This window comes from Salvelinus namaycush, chromosome 24 (assembly GCF_016432855.1).
Source record: "Salvelinus namaycush isolate Seneca chromosome 24, SaNama_1.0, whole genome shotgun sequence".
Taxonomy (NCBI): Eukaryota; Metazoa; Chordata; class Actinopteri; order Salmoniformes; family Salmonidae; genus Salvelinus; species Salvelinus namaycush.
In genome coordinates this window covers 13,972,290-13,997,761 of record NC_052330.1, presented here as the reverse complement: position 1 = coordinate 13,997,761, position 25,472 = coordinate 13,972,290, and the positions used below count along the sequence as shown (strand labels likewise).

Below are 25,472 nucleotides of genomic sequence, written 5' to 3'. Positions count from 1 at the left end.
CATAAGACTAGTTATAGGAGTATTTCCTGGTCACATGTTGGAGTTGTCCAAAATGGCAATATACTCACTCAAAGGCAATATAAGTTAGAAGCGTTACAGCAGAGAAGATGGCCGATATGCCACATCCGATGTAGGTGATGAAGGTAAGAATCTTGGTGTTTTTCTCATCAATATGTTCAGCAGATCCAGAGATATCCTTCACAGAGAATACAGAAAATAAAAGTATTCACCAAACAAGCAAGTCAAGTTCGACTTGCAAGCTATACTTCCAAGTTATACTGTAAGATTCATACTATACAAGGACAAACTGCTGGTTTAAATGAATCAGAGAGTCACAATTATAAGGGGAAAGAGTCTCCAACTGGTTTAATGTGAACACAAGTCTTACCATTAGGATGCCAAAGTGTGTGAGATGGTCACAGAGGCAGATAGTCTTGTTTCCATTGGACATGGGACTAACCCTGCAGCCTTTACTGTTCCAGCCACCTGAACCATCTTGTGGAGACAAAGACAAACTCTCTGGTATATTCTACAATTGTAAGGCTTTAACTTAAATTGAGATTGACATACTCTGAGTGTACAAAACATTGTGCTCTTTCCATGACATAGACTGACCAGGTGAATCTAGGTGAAAGCTATGATCTCTTACTGATGTCACTTGTTAAATCCACTTGAATCAGTGTAGATGAAGGGGAGGAGACAGGTTAATGAAGGATTTTTAAGCCTTGAGACAATTGAGATATGGATTGTGTATGTGTGCCATTCAGAGGGTGAATGGGCAAGACAAAATATTTAATTGCCTTTCAATGAGTTATGGTAGTAGGTGCCAGGCGCACCGGTTTGTGTCAAGAACTGCAACACTGATGGGTTTTTCACACTCAACTGTTTCCCTTGTGTATCAAGAATGGTCCACCACCCAAAGGACATCCAGCCAACTTTACACAACTGTGGGAAGCATTGGAGTCACCATGGGCCAGCATCCCTGTGGAACGCTTTCGACCCTTTCCATGCCCCAACGAATTGAGGCTGTTCTGAGGGCAAAAGTGGGTGCAACTCAATATTAGGAACGTGTTCTTAATGTTTTGTACACTTAGTGTATATTTCAACAAGCAAAATATTAGTTTTTTTCCCCAACTTACTTTTCATGGTAAAATCCCAGAACATGCAGGTTGGCTTTGGCTTTGGCTGAAAGACACAATCACTGTCTGATTACAGGTAGATGTTCCAGGCGTTAATTTGTATTGTACTTAGGACTTTAACTGTTGAACTACCATCAGGCATCAACAATCATCAACTGAGTGGTTACAGACAAAAGGTTTTTACCTAAGTGGAATGATAAAAGAAGAAGAGAGGGAGGACAAAAAGTAAAAAAACAGGGGGATCGGAGGGAAGCAAAGAGAGGAGAAAGGAACAGATTATATGAAGTTTATTTCCAAAATGCTATTTTTTCACATTTGTGTTTTTTCATCCAAATTATTGCTTATGGGTACCTTTATGTGTGTGTAAAGTATTACTGTTCTCAGATGTATAATTCCTAGATTTTAAATGTGGATGAATTTATTTAAAAAAATTCTAAACGTTATATATATCCATTGTTTAGCTGGAATGGAATATTCGTATCCTGTATATTTGACTGTGATATGTGGTTGTCTCACATAGCTTTCTTAAGATGAATGCACTTACTGCAAGTCGCTCTGGATAAGAGCATCTGCTAAAATGACTAAAATGTCTAATGTAAATGTTTTGCATACAGCTTTCATATTACTGTATTGAAATGGTTTAAATATTGATGTCAAAAATGTATCATTTGCACAGTTCTTTATTAAAAATGTAGTTATTTGTTACATTTGACTGTGCAAAGCCTAGCAGTACTACTCATTTCTCTGAGAGTGAGGCGGATATATAGTATTTTGCACCCCAAAATATGATTTGCCTCTCTGAAATGAAACCATCAAGTGATAGGTTTTAAACAAATAAGTTACATAATATGTCATTAAACAACCCCATGCCATGATTAGCGAGTGAAAAAACACCAATGTTTTTAAGAATTTCTTTAAACAAAATAAGCTAATTTACCAATATTTTCTGAAAATGGATATATCATTTTGGAATGAAACTCTTCATATAGAGGTGAGAGGAGGAGGGCGGGTAGACTACCTGGTAGTTCAGGTGTACTATCTCAATCTCCACGGGATCCTGCAGGTTACTGATGGAGTAATTGCCCACACTGCTGGCCACAACATAGCTGTTAAGAGACAACCCGTCCTGTTCATCCTGAGAATGATAAAAGAAAAGTTTGATTTTGAAATATAAACGCATAACACTTCAAACTATAGATGCACATACCAGGCATACGAATCACCATGCATTAGTAGGAAACAAGAAAATAAATCACAACACGCTAAGCAGACACACCAGTAGTGTTGAATTGCATCAGAAAGAGGCATAAACCTGAAAATATCACTCAAATCTATAGATTCACATACCAGACACATGAGTCACCATCCATGGAAAGGATGTGTGAGAAAAGAAGACATACTGTTATATGCTGAAAAGACACTAAATCAGATACATTCCACCTAAAAGAGGTATAAACCTGGAATAGTCCTATCTTGCTGAAGAACATGAAGTTAATCCTGGAGATGGCAGTGGTCTCAGCGTCGGTCAGGTTTCTGAGCAAAGTAGCTGGCAGTGTGACCTGAGCCAGGGGATTCAGCTGGTTAGACTCAAAGTCAATCTGGTGGGAGAGGAGTTAGTTAGACTAAGTTAGTTAGTTTGCCATTAACAATTTGAATTTGATTATTCAACGTAGACAGAGGTATGCTGATTATTATGCTGATTATATAATGAGTCCCCTGCTGTACCATCTGGAGGTCACTCCCAAACCTCTGTGGTGGACAGGTGGCTTATGACTAAAGCGTGCCCCTTCTGCTGGCACAGCATTGACACGTATGGCAGGGGCATAGGGTAAAACACATGAAACCGAGCGAGAGGGAAGGCTGTGGTGGACTTGACGTTAGTCAGTTGTATCATGTTCGCTTAACTCTACAAACCTTGCAGAAAGATAAATGACAGGACTCCCACTCCGTCCATGTGTGTCACAAGGTTGCGAGTGTGTTGTGGGTACAGAAAACATTCTTAACGACTTAAACAAATAGACATCCTGCCATTTATGTTAAATGGACTCAACAGGCCTGATGGGTTGTGAGTCACCTTTAACACACAACTAGAGTTTCCACAGGAAGGCTTTCCTGGAAGCCCTGTTTGACTGGAAGGACTGGCTCACACACACAGTAGGAGCGAGGCATAACATACCCTATTTACTCTCAAGGCACATTGAATGAAACAATAACCTCAGCTCTCATCTTGGCAAGTATGTATGTTATGAACAGTCCCTGCATATATAGTACCACACTGCCCAGTACAGTACAGTGCAGCAGATAACACTGATTTCTGTATAACACTTCTGTATAACACTGACCCTAACTGTCCGTACCTGGAGGTCTGTGGTGTTGGGTTGTATGAAGGCACTGAAGGAGGTCCCGTTGAACTTGCCATGGTTCAGTGTTGAGATGCCCAGAGCCAGATTTTTAGAGGTGATGCTCACTGAAGGCCCATCAAACTCTAACTTCTGAACCAGCTCATCCACCGTCTTCAATGTCCTACACGCAGATAGAGTTATCATACTAATGGACTGGATAGTGACTTTCACTAGGGTCTCACAGTGCTTTACTTTGGTACAAAGACACAACACAAAGTGAACATACAGTACATCTACCTGGGAGATAGAGTCATAACTCAATTATGCTTACTCCCAGCATGCTGGACACAGTAAGAGGTGGGTTCTGAGGAGAGGAGAGACCACGGCAGTGGGAGCAGACAGGGGGAAGATGAGGAGAAGGTATCTTACCTCTCTGAGGCTACAGCCAGGGCTGACACAGAGCTGGTCATCACGTTGGAGATGATGTTCAATACGGTGGTGGCCAGAGTGGTGTTGATCTTGGCCACGTTGACAAGCTGCTTCACTTTGCCCACCACCTTGAACACCTCGTCTATGGAGAGCTCGTTGTTGGTGATGTCAGCAAGCTGGTCGGCAACTTCAGCAGCGTTCTCTGTTTGGGGAAAGTTAGGCAGAGAGAAAACAACTAGATGAGGGCTGTCAATAGATAATCATTATTAGTTGTCTGCTGACTGTCCACTCTCTGCCATGGTGAGGCTGTAAACACGTTTTATCTCTAAAACTGCATCTCAGTGGGCATCTCTGTCCCTCTATCGTGTTGAGATCAAATATAGCTCAAGTATTCATTCTTGCAGCTGTTTTGATTCTATCTGCTGTGGAATCATTAAAGTGATTTAAGATGTCGGTGGCCTACCTGCTGAAACATTGATGGAATCGATATCAGTGCAATTACTGAGGTCTGGGCCGACCCAAAACGCTGTGTAATTCAGGGGGCTGATCTCACTGGGGACAAATCAACACAAAATCAGATCTAGTATTTTAAGATTGATCCAAGATGAATTACCTCAAACAAGTTCATGCAGACAATGTCAGCATATCAATAGTTTGACATAGTTTGATATAGTAGATGTGTCAGTCTCACCATGTTCTGGATGTAGTCTGGTCTTTGTTGGGGAAACAGGGGACATACTGAGTGACCGTTGGTCTGCTCTCTGGCCAGATATAATGGAGGGGAGTTTCCTCCGGGCAGTTCTCTGAATGAGAGAGAGAAAACCGTGCAACTTAAAAATGTTAACACCGCACATCAGCAATATATTAATGTCCAATGACTACTGGAGGAAGTTGGGAAACGTTAGAGGCATTCACATTTCAAACCTAATCGAATTAGGAGGTGCTTTAGAATCCGTGGTGCGACAGTGCACCGTAAAAAAATAAAAATAATCTGGGCTGTGGGAGTGTCTTTTTCCACAGTCACTTTCTGCAGTAAGAAGAGAGGCATTGAAGTGATTAAAGCGGGTCTGGGTGAGATCATGTCCTACCGACAGACTGCACGGCGACAGCTTCTAGCTCCAGTCCATTGCCAATGTTCGGGCTGCTTCCCACCATCCTGGTGGAGATGGCTACTTCTCCCAGGGTCACATTGGTGGTGGTCTGATAGACCAGCAGGGCCTGGCAAGTGAATCTGGAGGGGGAAGAGGATGAGGGAGAGGAGGAGGGAGTAGGAAGAGGAGGAGGGATGGGGAAGAAGGAACAGGAGGAGGGGTGGGGAAGAAGGAAGAGGAGGATGGAAGGAAGAGGAGGAGGGGTGGGGAAGAAGAAAGAGGGGTGGCGAAGAAGGAAGAGGAGGAGGAGTGGGGAAGTAGGAAGAGGTGCAGGGGTGGGGAAGAAGGAAGAGGGGTGGGGAAGAAGGAAGAGGTGGAGGGGTAGGGAAGAAGGAAGAGGAAGAGGGGTGGGGAAGAAGGAAGAGGGGTTGGGAAGAAGGAAGAGGAGGAGGGGTGGGGAAGAAGGAAGAGGGGTGGGGAAGAAGGAAGAGGAGGAGGGGTGGGGAAGAAGGAAGAGGGGTTGGGAAGAAGGAAGAGGAGGAGGGGTGGGGAAGAAGGAAGAGGGGTGGGGAAGAAGGAAGAGGTGGAGGGGTAGGGAAGAAGGAAGAGGAGGAGGGGTGGGGAAGAAGGAAGAGGAAGAGGGGTGGGGAAGAAGGAAGAGGAGGAGGGGTGGGGAAGAAGGAAGAGGGGTGGGGAAGAAGGAAGAGGAGGAGGGTTGGGGAAGAAGGAAGAGGGGTTGGGAAGAAGGAAGAGGAGGAGGGGTGGGGAAGAAGGAAGAGGGGTGGGGAAGAAGGAAGAGGGGTGGGGAAGAAGGAAGAGGAGGAGGGGTGGGGAAGAAGGAAGAGGGGTGGGGAAGAAGGAAGAGGGGTGGGGAAGAAGGAAGAGGGGTGGGGAAGAACGAAGAGGGGTTGGGAAGAAGGAAGAGGAGGAGGGGTGGGGAAGAAGGAAGAGGGGTGGGGAAGAAGGAAGAGGAGGAGGGTGGGGAAGAAGGAAGAGGGGTTGGGAAGAAGGAAGAGGAGGAGGGGTGGGGAAGAAGGAAGAGGGGTGGGGAAGAAGGAAGAGGTGGAGGGGTAGGGAAGAAGGAAGAGGAGGATGGGTGGGGAAGAAGGAAGAGGAAGAGGGGTGGGGAAGAAGGAAGAGGGTTGGGGAAGAAGGAAGAGGGGTGGGGAAGAAGGAAGAGGAGGAGGGTTGGGGAAGAAGGAAGAGGGGTTGGGAAGAAGGAAGAGGAGGAGGGGTGGGGAAGAAGGAAGAGGGGTGGGGAAGAAGAAAGAGGAGGAGGGGTGGGGAAGAAGGAAGAGGGGTGGGGAAGAAGGAAGAGGGGTGGGGAAGAAGGAAGAGGAGGAGGGGTGGGGAAGAAGGAAGAGGGGTTGGGAAGAAGGAAGAGGAGGAGGGGTGGGGAAGAAGGAAGAGGGGTGGGGAAGAAGGAAGAGGAGGAGGGGTGGGGAAGAAGGAAGAGGGGTGGGGAAGAAGGAAGAGGAGGAGGGGTGGGGAAGAAGGAAGAGGGGTTGGGAAGAAGGAAGAGGAGGAGGGGTGGGGAAGAAGGAAGAGGGGTGGGGAAGAAGGAAGAGGAGGAGGGGTGGGGAAGAAGGAAGAGGGGTGTGGAAGAAGGAAGAGGAGGAGGGGTGAGGAAGAAGGAAGAGGAGGAGGGGTGGGGGTGGGGAAGAAGGAAGAGGAGGAGGGTGGGGAAGAAGGAAGAGGGGTGGGGAAGAAGGAAAAGGAAGAGGGGTGGGGAAGAAGATTGAGGAGGGGTGGGGAAGAAGGAAGAGGAGGAGGGGTGGGGAAGAAGGAAGAGGGGTGGGGAAGAAGGAAGAGGATGAGGGGTGGGGAAGAAGGAAGAGGAAGAGGGGTGGGGAAGAAGGAAGAGGGGTTGGGAAGAAGGAAGAGGAGGAGGGGTGGGGAAGAAGGAAGGGGAGGAGGGGTGGGGAAGAAAGAAGAGGGGTGGGGAAGAAGGAAGAGGGGTGGGGAAGAAGGAAGAGCAGTGGGAAAGAAGGAAGAGGAGGAGGGGTGGGGAAGAAGGAAGAGGGGTGGGGAAGAAGGAAGAGGGGTGGGGAAGAAGGAGGAGGGGTGGGGAAGAAGGAAGAGGAGGAAGAATAGCAGGAGACTTAACACACATGGAAAGGCAGGCCTAATAAATTACTATAATTTTTTTGTCACGTGACGTGGTCAGGAAAAACTCCGATCCTTACCTACTACTGTATACCATAGTAAAAATGGGCCTTACTTTTTACTGGCACTCCTCTTAAGCTGTGAGTCACTGTTAGGCTGGATACTGGAAACAAGATAAACAAATTAGGGTGGACATTATTATTGACCTGTAAAACAACTCTAAAGAATAATACATTGAATGGGCATGGAGGTAGGTGCATTTTATGATGGTACAAATATCTAATTGCTTACCTGAAATGATCGACATAGACCACATGTGTCCAGTTTTGGAATGTTTGATTGAGCTGTTAATGAATCAGTAAATCAGTCAATTCAGTGAGGTCCTCTGGTATTCTATCCATGCTTTGATCCAAGATGAATTGAACATGACAACAAGCCTTACCCATTGTGCAACAGTTTTCTCAACATCAGACTCCGTTAGTTTGGCCTCCTTGTCATTGACAACAAAGGAGATCCTGTAGAAAAGACCCTCTGCAATTGAAAAGCAGAAAAAAACGATCTATATTTGACACAGGTAATTTACAACACTTAATGGAACATTTGTCTGTGCTGCATAGCAGGAGTGCAGGGGTTGAGACATAATTTTGTCATTTAAAATCCAATTTCATATGATAAATGATGTTGAAAGGCTGCTACTCCACAGATAAAACATGTGGGGGGAGTGTTTCATCAGGAAAAGGATCAATTAAAATACTCTGTTATCATCATAGATGATATCATCCTAGATGACACAAAATGGAACTAATGGCTGACTGATGTGTATTCACGGGCCAAATGGGTGATTGTAAATGGGAGCATATCAGTTGAGGCTGCTGAGGGGACGACGGCTCATAATAATGGCTGGAACATAGCAAATGGAATGGCATCAAATGGAATGGAAACCAAACCTTATTCCGCTCCAGACATTATCACGGGACCACCCTCCCCAATTAAGGTGCCACCAACCTCCCGTGGAGCATATACTGTGTGGTACATCACTCTGTTTGATTGTGTTGGTGGTCTGCTGCTATGCCTCACAGCCACCACAAGATGGCTCCCAAGCCTCTCCTGTTGTTAGTGCTGAACTAGGTACAGTACGATGCTGTTTCTACTCCATGCCAAGACTGTTCTTAAGAGACTCCAGTGATTGCCGATCAGGAAGGAAGGCCACCTCAGAATGTTTTGAAGTATCCAAAATGTATGTGGTTTATCTTTGTTGATCAAGAGCGTTCTTTTCCTTTGATTTTCTATAGTATAGCAATAACAGATTACATTTAGATGAGCAGTTATTTGCACTAAAATCAAATGATAACAGCATTGGAAGTCTCCCAAGAAACAGGAATGATTGAAAACTTAAAATCACAAGAGAGCTGCGCCCCATGAGGGACGCCCCATCAGCCGAGCAGAGGCCACTACAGAGCTTAATGATTGGTAAACTACAGTACACGCCTATGTTAATGTTCTACGCCCCATCCAAAATCACAACACAACCTCAATCATCAACCTCCTCCAACAGGGCACCCCATTTTCACCAGATTAGATTTTCCCCTATCAACATACCACCACTACAACAGTAGCATTCAAAGCAGAGATTAGGTGGTCGAGAGGCTCTCTATCTTTTTGTTTCTACATCTACGTTGTTATTGCAAAACATACTGTTCCCGGTTGAAAGTCCACACAGACATGATAAATGAAAGCGAGCTTTACATTGGCATGGGGCAATAACAGGGGTGCCCGCTGAGGTCCGTGGGGTGGGGTGTGTGGTGGACACTGTGCCACTGCCTGCATTCACCCCTCTATGTGGAGTGGTAAGAGGCAAGTAGGGGCCCTTTGTGGCTACAAAAGACTGCTCATCCATGCCAATGACGGCTAGTGGATTGGGAGTTGTCTGTGTCTCAGTCTCTCGGTCTGTGTTGGTGTTCTGATTCACAGTCACATTGTTGCCAGGGCCCATACTGCTTACTGACGTGCTTGCAGCAGTGGAGGGTGGGTGATCGATGAGGGCCGGTCCATGTTTACCACCCTGTGTGTCCTCACTGTGGTTGGCCCTCCAGGGGACTGATAAAGGGCCAGCCCCAGCAAGGTAAGTGTTTAGGGCCATAGGAGGCTGGCTGTTGGAGGTAGAGGTGGACTGGATATTTGGGAAAAGAGTTGGCTGTTTGTTGTCAGTGGTGAGTTGTATGTTTGAGGCAGAAGGGGGGAGGATATTTCTGGTAACAGCGGTGGGCTGTATAATTGCAGCACTAATGGTGGGGTTACTGGAGGCAGCAGCAGTGAGCTGTGTGTCTGGGGCAGCGGGTGATACTGTGCTCTCTCTGCTCTCTCCATGCCAGGCCAGTGTTCCGTCAGTTCCAGCAGGCTGAGTGGGCTTTGATTGGCTGCCAATGAGTGTGGAGGATTGTTGGAATGCAGCCGTTGATCGGGTGGGCAGTGAGGCGCCAGCTCCCGAATCAGCCATGTTGGCTGCTCCGGCAGACAATGTCCCACTCAGAGGGGGGATATGGGTGGGAAGGGGAGTCGGGGTAGGGGCGGGGAGCAGCCTCTCCTCTCTAATACGAGGAGGGTTTGTTGTCATCGGTCTGTGGAATAAGAGGGCTTCAGAAGCGTCTGACATGAGCTGGTCTGCCCTGGAGGTCATGGTGGAGAGCGGCTCAGACACTGGGGTGTGTGTGTCTGTGTGAATCACAATGCCAAGACCACTGACCGGCCATTTCCAGCCTAATTCATGCATGTAAGCATGCCGCTTGGGTTCATGAGTAACAACACTGTCATATTCTGAAGCTGTGCTGCTGATGATGAGTGGCGCTGGCAGAGCCAGAGGACGAGAGGGGGCTAGCAGGGAGGAGTAGAGGTGGAGGCTGGTCTGGGAGAGATATTCAGATCCATCATCATTGATGTGTGAGGTCCCATGGTGTCCAAGCTGGGCTACAGATGGCTCGCTCTGTGTGCTGGGGCGAAAGAGCGAGATCAGTGATGGCGAGGAGGACGAGGCACTTATGGGTGACATGTGGACTTCTTCTCCTTCCGGTCGAGCCGAGTGTCTCTCTATCCCATCTGCACTTTCCCATTCAGTAACCGTTTTGATATTAAGCTGCTCTGGCAAGTCTGTCACAGACAGGAGGTCAGAGCTGAGAGAGACCAAGCTGAACGTGGTGTGCAATGCATCCCTCCACTCCTGTCTGCTTGGGGAGATTTTATTAGGAGGTGAGGACTGAGAGAAAGTCCATTCGTCCGTCACGGTGGCTGGGAGGAGGCCCTGGTGGTGTAGTTGCTCTGTGATAGGAGTGACAGAAAGATGGGATGTACGTGAAAAACCTCTCAGGTTAGAACTGAGTGGATTAAAGCCCTCCTGCCCCTCTGAGCTGCACAACACACTGTCTGACACACTGCTCATATACGACGATGGTTCCAGAGCCAGAGGTGAATATAAACTGATCCACTTACTCTGGCTACCTGACTCAGAGGCAATACTCTCACTGGGAACCATACCGTCCACGGGATGAGAGTTAGTCAAGAAGGAACTTAATTGATTCCTCAAAGAGGGTAAAACCAGGTCACTGTGGTGTTTGTCAGAGGAAGAGAGGTATGTTTTCTCAAGGACGGGTGTCAGAGCTGTAGCGGCATCAGTAGGGACTGACAGAGACAGTGGACTGAGCCTTGTGCCCTCCCGCATTAATACATGTCTTTGAACCTCTATGGAAGGGAGCGATGTCTCTGTCTCAGTGGCAGCTGGCCTGACGTGTCTTGAATGACTAACATCACTTTGTTCCATACTGTGAACAGAAGAGGGGGAGAACGCAGGATGGGGAGAGGTGGAGAGAGGTATGGTTGGAGTGGTGGGGAGGGAGTTAGGGGCCGGTATCTCTGTGATCACAGCTGTCCATAGGCTATCTGGCATAGCAGACGTGGTAGGTATGGATATGGGACTGGGTGTGGGTGTGTAGTCTTTAGGTATAGAGACCTCCAATGTGGGGTCATTGTCAGTGGTAATCCCGACCTTCTCAGAGAAACAGAGCTTGGCTACTGTTAATAATGAGGGAGACTGTGTGGAGATGTTTGAGAGGGACTGAGTGGTTCTCTCTGCTGTTTGCTCACTGAAGCCGCTGCCGGGCCGGGCCTGATCCGTTTGCACACCTGTCCTCTCTGGAGTCGTGCTGAAAGGAGGGATTTGAGCCCAGCTGCTGTGTGCTGCCACCACCACACCCTGCTCCCCGGTCCTAGCCTCTCTCCCAGCCTCTGCCAGCGCGCCTCCTGCCAACGCCTCCTGGGGCAAACTGGGCTCTGATTGATTGTGTAAATGTTCCCCTCCACCCACGGCGGTAACAGGGTCGCTCACAGTCACACGGCCTGGGCCCTCAGTACTGACTCCAGTCCCAGCGTGGGAAAGGTTCTGTGGGCCGGAGGCGGCCAGAGCCAGGCCTTCATCCAGGGAGTAGGACGAGTCATATTGGAAAAGGCTAAAGGGGTCATCCCCTAGGTCCAGGTCGTAAATGAATGGCTCAGAGCCTGATGTGTACTCCTCCAGGGGCTCAGTCCAGTTCACAGTGCTGCTGTTGCTGTTCTCTCTGCTGGGACTCAATGGGATCCAGTGGGGGGGAGCCAAGGGCTTATTCTTCTTACGGTTGCTGAGTGATGCTGACACCGCTGCTGGGAATGACTCCACGTCCTCCGCATCGCTACTGTTCCCAACATCCACCGGTCGCCATGGGAACAACCCCTGGGGACTGGTCACGGCCCTGGATACGGCATGTGTTTTCCTGGCCACGGGCGCTGTTGTTGTTGTAGTCACCTTGGGCCTGAGAGACATATTTGTTGCTGGTACAGGATGAGGCTTGGTTAGATAGAGGATGGGTCTGACTGGGAGGCGGGTAACAGAGGCCTCAGGTTTCTTCCTCACGGGCCAGATGAGTGGGGTGGAGATGTAGCCCAGGGAGGTTTTAGAGCTGCGGGGGCCAGGCAGGACGTGAGGCCTGGTGTGGGGGGTGGTGGTGGTGGAGGAGGTCACTGGACGGGGGGTGAGCCGGAGCACAGACCACAGATACACCGCTCTCTCCTTCTCTGTGGCGCCTCAGTCCAGTCAATATAAAAACGGAGGGGTCAAAGCAGGTTACATATTTTAAATACAGACGGATTTTAGAAACAGGGTCTTCTAGCTTATACTGTAGCTGAATAAACAAATACAAAACATGGAAGAATACAGTATTTGGATCACCTATATTTACAGCAGTCAACTAGGCCTTCCCTGATATTGTTAACATCATCTTGGCTGAGAATAGGATAGAGTAGGAGTGAGAGGGAAGCAGACAGGTGGAAGCAGGCTGAGAGAGAGAACAGGAAGCTGCAGAGTCTCATTACAAACAAGACAAGGACAAGCTTAGTGAGTGTGTGTGTCTTACCCAGCTTGATGATGTTAGTGGACATGACAGTAGGAGACATGTTAGTCGAGGACGGTGGGGTAGTAGTGGCTTCAGACACTGCTAGCAAGAGTGACAATACAACTAAGTCAGCAAGGAGAGCATCTCAAGATTTCCCATGTGTACGTCTTACCCAGCTGAGCAGAATTTTTTGCAATGTTAGAAGACATGCCAGTAGAAGAAACCAACAATAATGTAAAAACTTCAACTACTGAAAAAGTGTAATTATTATATGTGTGATTAATCACGTTTCTTTTTTTGAAGATGTGTACAGTAACTACTCATAAGCCTTTCTGAAATACGTAAAGGGACATTTAAAAAAAATTCTACTTCATATTCATCATCGCAGCACCACCCCAACGTCAACATATGTGAAAATGGTTCACTTCTATGTTTTGTAGGAAGAAAGATAGAGGAAGATAACTGTTTCCAATTACATCACTGGTGTGCATCATGCGATTTTAACCAATTACGAGTAGGAATTGCCTACTAATTAGTTGACAGTGGTGTAAAGTACTTTTAAGTAAAAATACTTGAAAGTACTACTTAAGTCGTTTTTTGGGGTATCTGTACTTTACTTTACTATTTATATTTTTTACTCCACTTACATTCCTAAAGAAAATAATGTACTTTTTACTCCTTAAATTTTCTCTGACACCCAAAAGTACTCATTACATTTTGAATGCTTAGCAGGACAGGAAAATTGTCTAATTCACGTACTTATCAACCAAACATCCCTGGTCATCCCGACTGCCTCTGATCTGGCATACTCACGAAACACAAACTGTGCCCCTGGCTATCCGTATATTTAAAAAAACAAGAAAATTGTGTCATCTGATTTGCTTAATATAAGGAATAAAAAATGATTTACACATTTATTTTTGACAGTAAAAGTACATTTAAAACCAAATACTTTTAGACTATTACTCAAGTAGAATTTTACTGGGTGACTTTCACTTTTACTTGAGACATTTTCTTTTAAGGTATCTTTACTTTTACTTGAATAAAGAAAACTGGATACTTTTTCCACCACTGTTGGTTGATGATGTCATTGGAAACAGTTATCTTCCTCTATCTTTTTTCCTACTAAACATAGAAATGCACCATTGTCACACATGTTGATATTGGGGTGGTGCTGGAGATGACAAGTTGAAAGTTGTGAACCTTTAAACACTTACTAAACCCTTTTATCGGGTAGCCTACCTTGGTTATTTTAGTAATTCTATAGTTGTATCATAGATGCAAAACGTTGAAAAATGGACTCTCCATGTCCTACACTTCGAGATCTGTTTGCACAATGTGTTTGAAAGTTACAGTGACAAATGAAAATTCTACTGAACAAAGACAGCAGGTGTGTCTTACCCGGGGTAGTGGTGATGTTAGCTGGGGTGTTAGTAGTAGGGGATAATGGGGGAGTAGTCGTTACTGTTAACAAGAGAAAAGGGACAGAACATTTTATTCAAAATGAAGAATAACACATTTGAGAAAAAAGTTAAAAAATATGGAATTCTCCCCAGTCATTCCTTAGTCAATAACAGGCAAAAGAGAAAAGTGGGGTGTCTTACCACGCTCTGTGTTGTTAGTGGTAGGCAAGTTAGTTGTAGCTGGGTTTGAAACAATGGTTGTAGCAGAAGCTGTCAGTGCTGGTAGAACATGGGGGGTGCAAAATGGTTACCAAAAAAAATGGAAGGCAATAACGGCAAAACACATGGTACAGGGCTACTATAGGTGTTTTCAAAAATAGAAGCCTTATCAAGAACCACTTAGACAGCATTCACTACTGAGTCCATTGTTTAAAGCAAGCTACATGAGCAAACATACCATACTCCCATTGAGAAGCCATGACAATTGCTTCTCAGCCTAATCCATCTGGAAAGTTCCAAGTTGGTCAAGGATGGAACCGCTTTCAAACCCATTCCCCACACATAAAGAAAAATGCCACAAGCAGATTTTTCCATGAGTACAAAACAAGAGAAAAACAAAAACACATCTTACCATTGGTTGTGCTGTAGAATAGAGTTGTGTTAGTAGTGGCTGCTGCAGATGGGATAATGGTTTGAGTAACTGGTGACAAGGACAGCAAATGTGAACTAAATGGTTTGAAAGAGTGAAATGAACACACACAAACAATAAGCAATGCTCTAGAGTATGCATGGGGTTTATATGGGTCAACACGTTGCCATGCAATTTTCAAGTATACGACGCAAATGGAAAAAACAACAAACTACACCACTGGCAAGATCTCTCATCTCTACCTTTTCTCCTGAAGGTAAATGACAATGCAGTGACTGCCAAATGTCATGTGATCAGACTAAACTACGTAGACATATATGAAGGTATCAAATTGAAGCATTCAGAAAAAGGATATTTGCACTATAACGATAATCAGATCAAATTGTCATCAACTGAGATCAGATCCATTGCTAGAGATACCTTACCAGTGGTTGTGCTGGGTAATGTCGGCACATTAGTTGTAGCTGCAGTAGTGGTCGTGGTAGTGGTTTGAACTGGTGACATTTACAGCACAAGTCAGCAAAAATAAGGTATAATAACACAGTGGTTAGATAATGAGGGGAAATAATGTTGCGAACTAAAGATGACACCTTACCAGTTGATGAGCTGGTAGATAGAGGCATGCTAGTAGTGGTGGCAGATGAAGTGGTAGCAGAGAGAACTGGTGAAAAGGATGGACAGCAGACACAGTATGAGATGAGATGAGATGAGTAAAGGAAGGTGAAGTATTGAGAGCTGAGGTTGAGATCATGGAGTTATGAATTGGCCATGAAGCATCCACATCTGATCAACTATCAGGCCAGTTACACATTTGACTGTCAAATGAACCAGTGTACTCCGTTTTGGATAGGGGCTTAGCTACAGTGAGTTAAATCAATCTTGTTCCTCCATACAATTGATGCCATGCCAATAGTGGCTCCAAACTTCAAATGGAAACCCCAGGACCTTGTTTGCTTTACTTCAAGGAAGGGTCAGATATGAGAGAGATGGAGATCAAATATCTTCTGCCGCAAAACTATTAGCTAGTACAGTATCAGAGGCATGGTGTTTACCTACTATATGGCCTCCAAAACACCAAACGGCCAATTAACTCTTTTAATTTTTTCATCAAACATGTTTTATTAAGAGGCTTCCCACAGTATGGAATCCCACATGCTAAAACTGGTGGCTGCTTTTCATAAATCTTTATTTTATTTGGGCTGGGAAATTAACTATATTTTAGAAACGAATGAAGTGTTTGCAGATGCGCCTCTGGCGGGGTTAATCAAATCACAAATATGTTTCATTAACTCATTTTCTTAGGTTAGGTAGAAGTTTAAGTGAATGCACCTCCATGCCGCCAACAGTGGAGTCAGTATTATGTGGGTTTAATAGACTGGAAATGGCTGTGCGTTTTTTTAGAGGGAGCCATGAGAGCAATCACTGAGACCATTTTTGGATAAGACTGAAATATCTCTAGTTTAATGGGCCACCTGTCAATATCCCCTCAATCAGTTAGAGTGGCCATTTTCCATATTGATTAGAACACCCATCAGCTGCACTCTGTGTGGAGTAGATAGTATTGGTTTACCTTCACAATAACAAGACAGGCTGAAAATAACATGTGCTCATTACAAACAATGGGGATGAGGGATGGATGCTTACCGTGGGTTGTTGAATTAGTAGCAATCATGTTAGTGGTGACAATGGATGAGCTGGTGGAAGTTAATGTTGCTGGTTGCAGGGATGGATGGAGAAAGGTTACATATGGATTAACTGGGTGTAAAGTGAGAAGACACAAATGCAAGATGACTGATGAGGCAATGAATACAAGTGTAGCATGAGGAATATGAATACAAATATGCAGAGAAATATTGTGGAGTTGTGTAATGCAGTAGATTTAAAAGCGATTAAAAGCTTTACAAGTTGTAATAATATTCAGTATAATGTGGATTCTACCAGGATAGGATCACCAGATGAAGAGATGAAATATATTTCTCTGTCAAATACAGTTGAAGTCGGAAGTTTACATACACTTAGGTTGGAGTCATTAAAACTCGTTTTTCAACCACTCCACATATTTCTTGTTAACAAACTATAGTTTTGGCAAGTCGGTTAGGACATCTACTTTTGTGCATGACACTAGTAATTTTTCCAACAGTTGTTTACAGACAGATTATTTCACTTATAATTCACTGTATCACAATTTCAGTGAGTCAAAAGTTTACATACACTAAGTTGACTGTGCATTTAAACAGCTTGGAAAATGATGTCATGGCTTTAGAAGCTTCTGATAGGCTAGTTGACATAATTTGAGTCAATTGGAGGTGTACCTGTGGATGTATTTCAAGGACTACCTTCCAACTCAGTGCCTCTTTGCTTGACATCATGGAAAAATCAAAAGAAATCAGCCAAGACCTCAGAAAAAAAATTGTAGACCTCCACAAGTCTGGTTCATCCTTGGGAACAATTTCCAAACGCCTGAAGGTACCACGTTCATCTGTACAAACAATAGTACGGAAGTATAAACACCATGGGACCACGCAGCTGGAAGGAGAAGCGTTCTGTCTGCTAGAGATGAACGTACACAGGGCGGAGATAGCATGTTGGAGTGAACGGCTGTGTGTGAGAGAGACTCCTGCAACTTCTTTGCTAAACAATCTAACTTAACCTACTTTACGGCACTTTTTACAACAAACGTCTCTTTCTAATACAATATTGTGACTTTCTATGTGAACATGCCGAGTAATAAGCGACCAAAGGACAATAAATCCTCATCGGAGGCCTCCTCCCCACCAAACAACGAGACAGACATGGTGGAAGGCACAGGTAACAACGTGACACTTACAGAACTTATCCGGGCTCTGGGAGAACTACATGTTGCTATAGCTGAGGATTTCAAGGCTACTATTGCTGAACTGGACACCAAAATCGAGAGCACCATTCGAACGGTTGCTTCGCAGGGCCAGAGTATTGTGGACCTTGAGAAAGCTTCTGAATTCAACGCTGATAGGATCGACGAGTTAGAGAAGCTATGCACGTCCTTGCAGGATAGTGTGCAGAGGCTTTCTGTGAAAGTGGTCGACCTAGAGGGCCGATCCAGACGTCATAACCTTCGCGTTGTTGGTCTGGCAGAGGGGGTGCAGGCTGGCTCTCGCCCCACCGACTTCTTCGCCAAGCTATTGAGGGAATACTTTGGGGTCGGATGTTTTGGCTTCGGATCCCCAGCTGGACCGTGCACATCGCACTCTTGTCCCAGTCGCCCAGTAATCATCTGTTGTCACAGTTTCAAGACCAAAGATCTTATCCATCGCGAGGCTCGAATGAGGGGTAACCTGTTACATAAAGGACATCCCTTCCGTGTCTCTGAGGATTATGTGCCCGATGTGGCAAAGCATCGCGCCGGCTACAGAGATGTCTTGACCAAACTCTACAAACTCCATCTTCGCCCAGCCTTGCTCTTCCCTGCTAAACTCACAATTAACCCTCCTTCCGGTGAGAAGATTTGTCTCTCCTCGGTTTTGGATGCAGAGAAGTTTATCCGGGAATATACACCAATCCCCCGTACGGGTTAGAGCGCCTTGTCATTGTGTGTTAGGGTCTGCTCATGTACTCGAATCCATACTATACCATAACGGGTGAAACCTTATTAAAGTGTCTCAGCAAGGGCTGCCGACTGAAGGTTTATTGTCGCTACCGAACATGTAAGACGCTGAGCCAACCAATGGAGGGCGGTCAGAGCTCTCATTTAACGTTAATTTCATTTTCATTCCGGCTGGACGACTGACCTGTCATTGGAGTTCAGAGTGATGCCTGCTTGGGTGGCCATCCAGGTTTGATCATTGACACTTTCGGATGGATATACTTATATTCCACCATTTTTGTTTTGTTTCATTATTTATTTCTCAATTTCTACATTATTCTTTTTACCATACCATTTATTTATTGCTTGCAGGGGACTGGGGTGGTGGTTGGGGAGGGGCAGACACAGACACCTGGATTGCAAGTTTGTGTTTTGTGCTGTTCTGCTTCTGTCATAGCCGTGGGCCGCTCTCCCAATTAGATTCCCCCCAGCCTTCTGTGGTGCTTGTGTCTATGTGTAGATGTGCGTACATATAATTATTATTTGTACTTTATTATTATAATTTTTTTCTCTTAGCATTTTATTATTATTATGTATGTGTATATTATAAATTAGTGTAGATTATTATTTTGGGGCATGACTGTTTGTGTAGATATATATATGTAGATGTATACTTGTATGTATGTATGTATGTATATGGATGTATGTGTATGTAGATATGTATGTGTGTATGTATGTATGTGTGTATGTACAGTGGGGAGAACAAGTATTTGATACACTGCCGATTTTGCAGGTTTTCCTATTTACAAAGCATGTAGAGGTCTGTAATTTTTATCATAGGTACACTTCAACTGTGAGAGACGGAATCTAAAACAAAATTCCAGAAAATCACATTGTATGATTTTTAAGTAATTAATTTGCATTTTATTGCATGACATAAGTATTTGATACATCAGAAAAGCAGAACTTAATATTTGGTACAGAAACCTTTGTTTGCAATTACAGAGATCATACGTTTCCTGTAGTTCTTGACAAGGTTTGCACACACTGTAGCAGGGATTTTGGCCCACTCCTCCATACAGACCTTCTCCAGATCCTTCAGGTTTCGGGGCTGTCGCTGGGCAATACGGACTTTCAGCTCCCTCCAAAGATTTTCTATTGGGTTCAGGTCTGGAGACTGGCTAGGCCACTCCAGGACCTTGAGATGCTTCTTATGGAGCCACTCCTTAGTTGCCCTGGCTGTGTGTTTCGGGTCGTTGTCATGCTGGAAGACCCAGCCACGACCCATCTTCAATGCTCTTACTGAGGGAAGGAGGTTGTTGGCCAAGATCTCGCGATACAAGGCCCCATCCATCCTCCCCTCAATACGGTGCAGTCGTCCTGTCCCCTTTGCAGAAAAGCATCCCCAAAGAATGATGTTTCCACCTCCATGCTCCATCTTGCATATCTCAGGGATTGACCCATGACACTTAAGTGCGCAATATGTTTAAGTTGCAACTTATTCTGTTTAGGTTTTTTAGATGCTAATTGAACATTTTATTTGCGGGAGCCTCCTCAGTTCATATGTTAGTAGAAGTTCTAGGAGAGTGAGAGGTGAACGTATAGTTGGGATTTTATTTTTGTTTTACCTCTTGTTCGAGGTCGCGCTGTGCTTTTTTGGCATCGGCCAGACAATGTGTTTATTATTTGTATTTTTCAATTTTTTTTCTCTCCTATTTGTGTATGCCTATTAAATGTGGGTTGAGGGGGGGGGGGGGTAAATGTTGGGGAAAGTTGGGGGACAGGGTGGAGAGCAAAGGTGCTTGCCGGGATCGGGAGGGGTCGGTTGGATACTGCTCGGGTGTAGGTGCTACATATGCTGATCGTGATGATTTGGTGCGCTCTCTTACCTTTTTAGTGAGTTACATGTTATGCAGGCCACCATAGGAACTACAAACGAGAGGCTTACATTTACTTCCTGGAATGTCAAGGGTTTAAACGAACCAATTAAGAGACGCAAGGTCCTAGCCCACTTGAAAGCACTCTCGTCTGATATATTTTTGCAAGAAACCCATCTGAAAAACAATTCTCATAGCAGACTTAAATGTAGGTGGGTGGGTCAAGTGTATCATTCTAACTTCTCCGCCAAAACGAGAGGCACAGCGATTCTGGTACGGAAAGGAATTCCCTTTCTACATAAAACCACTATTGCGGATAAAGAGGGTCGTTATGTGATCGTAATAGGAGAGATCCACTCTACTTCTGTAACTCTACTAAATATCTATGGGCCAAACATTGATAACCCCTCTTTTTTCAAAAGAGTCCTTGCCCTGATTTCAGATATCTCCCATACTAATTTGGTCATTGGAGGGGACCTTAACTGTGTGCTAGACCAATATTTGGATAGATCCTCTACCCGGCGTACCCCTACCTCCTATTCAAGCGAATTCTTGAAAACCTACATAAAAAATTCTAACTTATTTCATATATGGAGGATCTCTAACCCTACGGGTAGCGAATACTCCTTTTTCTCTCATGTTCACAATGTTTATACTCGAATTGACTACTTTTTGGTTGATGCAAAATTACTCCCCTATACCTGTAATGTGAGGTATCATGATATTATAATCTCTGACCACAGTCCACTCACCTTCTCCCTGAGATTGGGTGACATCGTACCAAACGAGAGGGTCTGGAGGTTGAATCCTCAGCTCCTCACAGAACCAACATTCTGTGAACATCTTAAAGACCAAATTACATTTTTCTTTGATACCAACGACAACACAGAGACTTACCCAGCATTATTGTGGGAAACACTGAAGGCTTATTTGAGAGGCTGTATCATCTCCTTTCAGGCTGCCAGGAGTAGGCAAAACAGAGAAAAATTGGTAGAATTGGAGAGACAAATTCACTTACTGGATAGGGAGAATGCTAGCCATCCATCTATGGAGAAACATAAAAAAAATGACCTCTTTAAAATTTGAATATAATCAGATTCTCTCAGCTAAAATTTCTAAATCTTTTCTCTATGCCAAGCAAAAATACTTTGAGTTTGGTGACAAACCACACAAATTACTCGCCAGACAACTTCGAAAAAATGTGAGTGACCGAATGATTCACAAAGTTAAATCTGCATCTGGGGAAATACTCTCTTTCCCAAAAACATCAATGACAGATCCCGTCAGTTTTACGAGACTCTATATACATCTAAAGCGGATCCTAACCCCTTAATTATGCAAAACTTTTTGGAGGACTGTAATCTCCCTGCCTTGAACCAGGAAGATTCTAACTTCCTGAATAAGGAAATATCTCTTGGAGAAATTCGAGAAACAATTACATCTCTAAAGAGTGGCAAGACCCCGGGCCCAGATGGATACCCTGGTAAATTCTATAACACATTCAGCAACATGCTCTCTCCCTACCTGCACAAAATGTTGGTTCAGGCCATGGGGATGGAGCTCTCCTACCTACTTTGGATGAGGCGTTCATTACAATTATACATAAGAAGGGTGAAGATCCAGAAGAGGTAGGGTCATAGACCAATATCTCTCCTTAATACAGACCAAAACATTTTAGCAAAAACTCTGGCTAACAGGCTTAGCACTTTAATTGGCAAATTGGTCCATTCGGACCAGACCGGCTTTATTCCTAACAGCGCCTCTTCAACATTATGTATTCTCAGAGGTTACCTAACGTGGACCTTGCCGTTATATCTCTTGATGCCAAAAATACCTTTGACCAAGTTGAGTGGTCCTATCTATTCAAGGTCCTACAGAAATGTAATATTGGAGATGGGTTCATAAATTGGATCCAGCTTTTATATAGGAACCCCTGTGCGAGAATACTCACTAACCAATCATTGTCGCCCTGATTTAACCTTTATAGAGGGACAAGGCAGGGTTGTGCGCTGTCGCCTATGCTCTTTGCTCTAATTATTGAACCTCTCGCTCAGGCGATCAGATCTCATGCAGCAATACACGGCTATAATACTAAAGATACTCTAAAAAAGATTTCCATATACGCAGATGACATTCTCCTCTATGTAACAGAACCTCAAACTAGTATCCCAGCCATTCTTGATGTGATTAATTTGTTTGGTACCTTCTCGGGTTACAGAATAAACAGGATCAAGAGCGAATTAATTCACATACGGTTGCAAAACACCTCTTGGCTAGAATATCTTCCAGTTAAGTTATCTTCAGAAAACTTTACCTACCTAGGAATTGTAGTTACCAAACAATACTCCTCACTATTTAAAGAGAATTTCCCCTCTCTGATGCAAAAACTCAAGACAAACATACAATTTTGGAGAACACTCCCAATTTCCCTGCTCGGAAGAATTATTGCCATTAAAATGGTCTTCGTCCCACAACTGCTCTACCTATACCAGAACATCCCAGTATTCATACCTAAGTCCTTTCATAAACAACTGGACTCAATTATCAATCCATTCATCTGGGATTATAAAACACACAGGATAGGTAAAAAACACCTCTGTAAATCCAAGATGGAAGGAGGATTGTCTCTCCCAAATTTTATATTTTACTATTGGGCCGCTAACCTCCGCGCTGTTACATTTTTGCTGGATGACGCACCTCTGTCATCCAGCTGGCTTAGTATGGAGCGTGAGGAGTGTCACCCCTTCTCTATTGGCACTGTGATTTTGTCGCCTGTCAATCTGGAGATGTCACTTTATAGTAACAATCCTATTATACATAGCACAATCCGGATCTGGAAGTAAATTAAAGTCCACTTTGACCTTAGACCAATATCATTCATGCTCCCTGTTGCGAGGAATCCCTCCTTTGCCCCCTCTAACCTTGACAACACTTTTGAGCGATGGGGAGAGCTAGGGATAAATACCATAGGGGATCTATATATAGAAGGGACCTTTGCCTCCTTTGAGTTGCTGAGGGAAATTTATAATCTTCCCAGAAGTAACTTTTTCAGATACCTACAAATTAGAGACTATGTTAGAAAACACCTCCCAACATTTGGGAATGCTAAACCTTCCATGTTTGACGGATGCATAAAAATATGCCCCACCTCAGACAAACTGATATCTCGTCTATATGACGCTTTTCAATCTGTTAGCATACCTTCTACAGATGCCTTTAAGGAAAAATGGGAGGAAGAACTAGGGACTGACATTTCTGTGGCAGACTGGGAAGATGGCTTGGAGTATATCCACACCTGCTCAATTAACTCCAGACAATTCAAGGTATTACACAGATTACACTATTCCAAAACCAAACTGCATAGGATATTTCCTGATACATCCCCTATGTGTGATAAATGTCAGGCTGCGCAGGGTACACTACTCCACTGCTTTGCCCTATGCTCTAACTTGTATGGTTATTGGTGTGGAATTTTTAGGATCCTCTCTGAAGTTCTGGAGACTTCAATTGACCCAGACCCGCTTCTGATAATCCTGGGAGTGTCTGATTCCCTAAACGGATTAACCAACCCCCCAAAACAACTAATCTCTTACAGTCTCATTTCGGCAAAGAAATTAATCTTGTTGTTTTGGAAAAGGAGGGAAGTTCCCTCTACCAAATTATGGCTCAGCGAATTGGTAAACACTGTACACTTTGAAAGAATTAGATATAATCTGAACAATAAATGATCAACATTTGAACAAATCTGGCAGCCTTTCCTCTCTTACTTGGACCAGTCGGCGCTGTGAATTTGTACATTTTAACGCACTCTCAATTGTAATATTTTAATCTACCTTTGGGCAGCATGTGCTTGCCCCGGCACCCGAGCAGTTGGGGGGATGGAGGGGGGGACATCTACCCTCTTTCTTTCTACCTGTCCTTGTTCTGTATGTCTTGTTTTGTAATATTTGTTTTGTACCCAGAACTCTGGGTCTTGTTGTTTCTGTCTGCTCTTTTATGTTTAGATAAGAATTGCATACTTGTCTTTTATACCTATACACCATTCTTGTGTTCAATACAAAATATTTGAACAGAGATGAACGTACTTTGGTGTGAAAAGTGCAAATCAGTCCCAGAACAACAGCAAAGGACCTTGTGAAGATGCTGGAGGAAACAGGTACAAAAGTATCTATATCCACAGTTAAACAAGTCCTATATCGACATAACCTGAAAGGCCGCTCAGCAAGGAAGAAGCCACTGCTACAAAACCGCCATAAAAAAGCCAGACTACGGTTTGCAACTGCACATGGGGACAAAGATCGTACTTTTTGGAGAATTGTCCTCTGGTCTGATGAAACAAAATAGAACTGTTTGGTCATAATGACCATCGTTATGTTTGGAGGAAAAAGGGGGAGGCTTGCAAGCCAAAGAACATCATCCCAACCGTGAAGCACGGGGGTGGCAGCATCATGGGGTGAGGGTGCTTTGCTGCAGGAGGGGCTGGTGCACTTCACAAAATAGATGGCATCATGAGGAAGGAAAATTGTATGGATATATTGAAGCAACATCTCAAGACATCAGTCAGGAAGTTAAAGCTTGATCGCAAATGGGTCTTCCAAATGGACAATGACCCCAAGCATACCTTCAAAGTTGTGGCAAAATGGCTTAAGGACAACAAAGTCAAGGTATTGGAGTGGCCATCACAAAGCCCTGACCTCAATCCCATAGAAAAATGTGTGGGCAGAACTGAAAAAGTGTGTGCAAGCAAGGAGGCCTACAAACCTGACTCAGTTACACCAGCTCTGTCAGGAGGAATGAGCCAAAATTCACCAAACTCATTGTGGGAAGCTTGTGGAAGGCTACCCGAAACGTTTGACCCAAGTTAAACAATTTAAAGGCAATGCTACCAAATACTAATTGAGTGTATGTAAACTTCTGACCCACTGGGAATGTGATGAAAGAAATAAAAGCTGAAATAAATCATTCTCTCTACTATTATTCTGACATTTCACATTCTTAAAATAAAGTGGTGATTCTTTACGAGGATTAAATGTCAGGAATTGTGAAAAACTGAGTTTAAATGTATTTGGCTAAGGTGTATGTAAACTTCCGACTTCAACTGTATATTCTGGGCCATCATAAGCCACAGTGCTGGTCTTAAAGAGGTCACCCTCTTCCTTCCTAGTCTCATTTATTTCGATCCAATCACCTTGTTGATTCTACAGCAAAGTCTGTCACAGGGGTCTTTCTTTCTCGTAAGCAAAGCATATAAGAGTTAACCTTCAAATAGCTGTCTAAATCCATCATCTCACAGCGCTTAATAGATTTGCTCGCCGGGAGAGAACCTACTTTTGGGGAAGTGTCTCTTATCAGTCAACATGCATTTGTGGCTGATGTCTATGAAGAGCAGAGGCCATAAACCTTGCATCATCTCTGCAGCTGCGACCTCATCCAGAACAGGGGTCAAACTAGACAGGAACA

General features: G+C 44.4%; 1 protein-coding gene and 1 long non-coding RNA gene across 2 annotated transcripts in view; both read right to left on the bottom strand.

Moving 5' to 3' along the window:
- LOC120019296 (adhesion G-protein coupled receptor G6-like) overlaps positions 1–25,472 on the bottom strand; it is a 55,242-nt gene that overhangs the window by 9,848 nt on the left and 19,922 nt on the right. Inside the window, exons 6-19 of the mRNA XM_038962600.1 lie at positions 13,923–13,985; positions 12,543–12,623; positions 11,242–12,150; positions 10,904–10,919; positions 4,999–5,141; positions 4,602–4,713; positions 4,374–4,462; positions 3,911–4,112; positions 3,497–3,662; positions 2,597–2,737; positions 2,158–2,274; positions 1,140–1,185; positions 389–495; positions 69–196 (exon numbers count right to left, since the gene is read on the bottom strand). Of these exons, the coding sequence (XP_038818528.1) occupies positions 69–196; positions 389–495; positions 1,140–1,185; positions 2,158–2,274; positions 2,597–2,737; positions 3,497–3,662; positions 3,911–4,112; positions 4,374–4,462; positions 4,602–4,713; positions 4,999–5,141; positions 10,904–10,919; positions 11,242–12,150; positions 12,543–12,623; positions 13,923–13,985 (2,320 nt within the window). The remainder of the gene's footprint in view (positions 1–68; positions 197–388; positions 496–1,139; positions 1,186–2,157; positions 2,275–2,596; positions 2,738–3,496; positions 3,663–3,910; positions 4,113–4,373; positions 4,463–4,601; positions 4,714–4,998; positions 5,142–10,903; positions 10,920–11,241; positions 12,151–12,542; positions 12,624–13,922; positions 13,986–25,472) is intronic.
- LOC120019743 lies at positions 7,229–7,640 on the bottom strand. The gene is made up of 3 exons (XR_005472363.1): positions 7,550–7,640; positions 7,399–7,451; positions 7,229–7,270 (listed from the first exon to the last, which is right to left on the bottom strand). It is a non-coding gene; the product is annotated as an uncharacterized LOC120019743 (long non-coding RNA).